General features: G+C 40.7%; 1 protein-coding gene across 1 annotated transcript; it reads left to right on the forward strand.

The window, feature by feature from the left end:
- On the forward strand, positions 1-1,408 carry LOC149314167 (olfactory receptor 5M11-like). The gene is made up of 2 exons (XM_089523074.1): positions 1-908; positions 1,321-1,408. The coding sequence occupies exons 1-2, from the start codon at positions 1-3 to the stop codon at positions 1,406-1,408; spliced, it is 996 nt and encodes a 331-aa protein (XP_089379200.1).
- The last annotated feature ends 322 nt before the right edge of the window (positions 1,409-1,730 follow it).

Below are 1,730 nucleotides of genomic sequence, written 5' to 3' on the forward strand. Positions count from 1 at the left end.
ATGGCTGCTGGAAACCATACAGCTGTCTCTGAATTTGTTCTCTTGGGGTTTGCAGATCATCCAGAACTGCAGCTTCCACTTTTTGTGTTGTTCCTGCTGGTCTATATTATTACTGTGGTGGGAAATCTGGGAATGATTATTATAATAAAGATGGACTCCCAACTCCATACTCCTATGTACTTTTTCCTCAGCAGCTTGTCTTTTGTAGACCTTTGTTACTCCTCCAATGTCACCCCAAGAATGCTGGCAAACCTAGCAGCCAACTATAAAGACATTTCGTTTGCTGGATGCTTGATACAGTGTTATCTTTTCATTGGCCTGGGTCTCACAGAGTCCTTCATCTTGGCTGTCATGGCATATGATAGATACATGGCTATCTGCAATCCACTGATGTATACCACAAAAATGTCATGGCATGTATGTATCTGGCTGGTAGTGGTTCCTTCGACATATGGTTTCTTTGATGCCATGATTCAGACCATATTCACCTTCCACTTGACTTTCTGTGGCTCGAATGTCATCAATCATTTTTACTGTGCTGACCCACCTCTCCTAAAGCTTTCCTGCTCTGACCCCCATGTCAAACTAAACCTAATGCTGATCTCAGCCAGTTTCAACCTCATCAGCTCCCTTGTTATTATTCTAATCTCCTACATTTTCATTATATCCACCATTCTGAAGAAGCCTTCTGCTGAGGGTAGACTCAAAGCCTTCTCGACGTGTGGTTTCCACCTGACAGCTGTTACCCTCTTCTATGGGACACTTTTGGTCATGTATGTCAGACATCCTTCTAGTCTGTCTCTTGAACAAAGCAAGATAGTCTCTTTGTTCTATGTTGTGGTGATCCCCATGCTAAATCCATTGATCTACAGCTTGAGGAACAAGGAGGTAAAGGGTGCACTGAAGAGGTTACTGGGAAGGAAACTACTGAGTCAAAATGTTGCCTTTACATAGGACCTTATCGAATGTATTATTAAACCAGTTTACCTCTATCTGGTTTAAGGGTTAATTCAGGTGGCACCCTGATCATATCACATGCTTTTTTACCACCGAAATTGCCACCCGAATACATCCTGGGGCCATCCCCACTTGTATAGCTGCTCCCACAACCATTTTCTTAAATTGAAAACCTCCTGGATTCAAAAAGAGCCAGGAGTAGTGGCTCTGCAAGCAAAGATGGCCCCGGGATGTATTCAGGTGGCAATTTCGGTGGTAGAAAGTGAGTGATAAGATCAGGATGTTGCTGAAATTAACCCTTAAACCAGATAGAGGTAAGCTGGTTTAATAATACATGTGATAAACCTCTAATACTTCTTAAAGGATAATAAATATAAATGTCTACCATTGTTCTTTTCATAAGCAGGATAAATTCTATGTGTTGTTGTTGTATGCCATCAAGTCAGCTTAGACTTATGTCTACTTTATGAATGAGGTATCTCAGGAAGGTCTGTTACTAACTAGTCTTTTTAGGTCTTGCAAACTCAGGGCCATCACTTCCTTTCCCAAGTCAATCGATCTGTAAAAGGTTCTTCCTCTTTTCCAGCTACTCTCCATTTTACCCAGCATTTTTATATTTTCCAATTAATCCTGTTTTCTCATGATATTTTATATATATTATGTACCTGTTTGAATCGTCACCTATGATTTCACTGGGCTAGCTGATAAGTACAGCAGCACTGGTTGACATGTCTGTAATTATTTTATATCAGGGTTCATTTCAGGAAAAACTG

This window comes from Sceloporus occidentalis, unplaced genomic scaffold (assembly GCF_023333645.1).
Source record: "Sceloporus occidentalis isolate IW3139 unplaced genomic scaffold, rSceOcc1.0.p SCAF_4, whole genome shotgun sequence".
NCBI classification, from domain to species: domain Eukaryota; kingdom Metazoa; phylum Chordata; class Lepidosauria; order Squamata; family Phrynosomatidae; genus Sceloporus; species Sceloporus occidentalis.

Excerpts from the sequence above, each read along its gene's own strand:
- LOC149314167 (XM_089523074.1), top strand. The coding sequence starts at position 1 with ATGGCTGCTGGAAACCATACAGCTGTCTCTGAATTTGTTCTCTTGGGG. Across the intron at positions 909-1,320 it reads GTAAAGGGTGCACTGAAGAG|GATAATAAATATAAATGTCT; the intron begins GTTACTGGGAAG and ends TACTTCTTAAAG.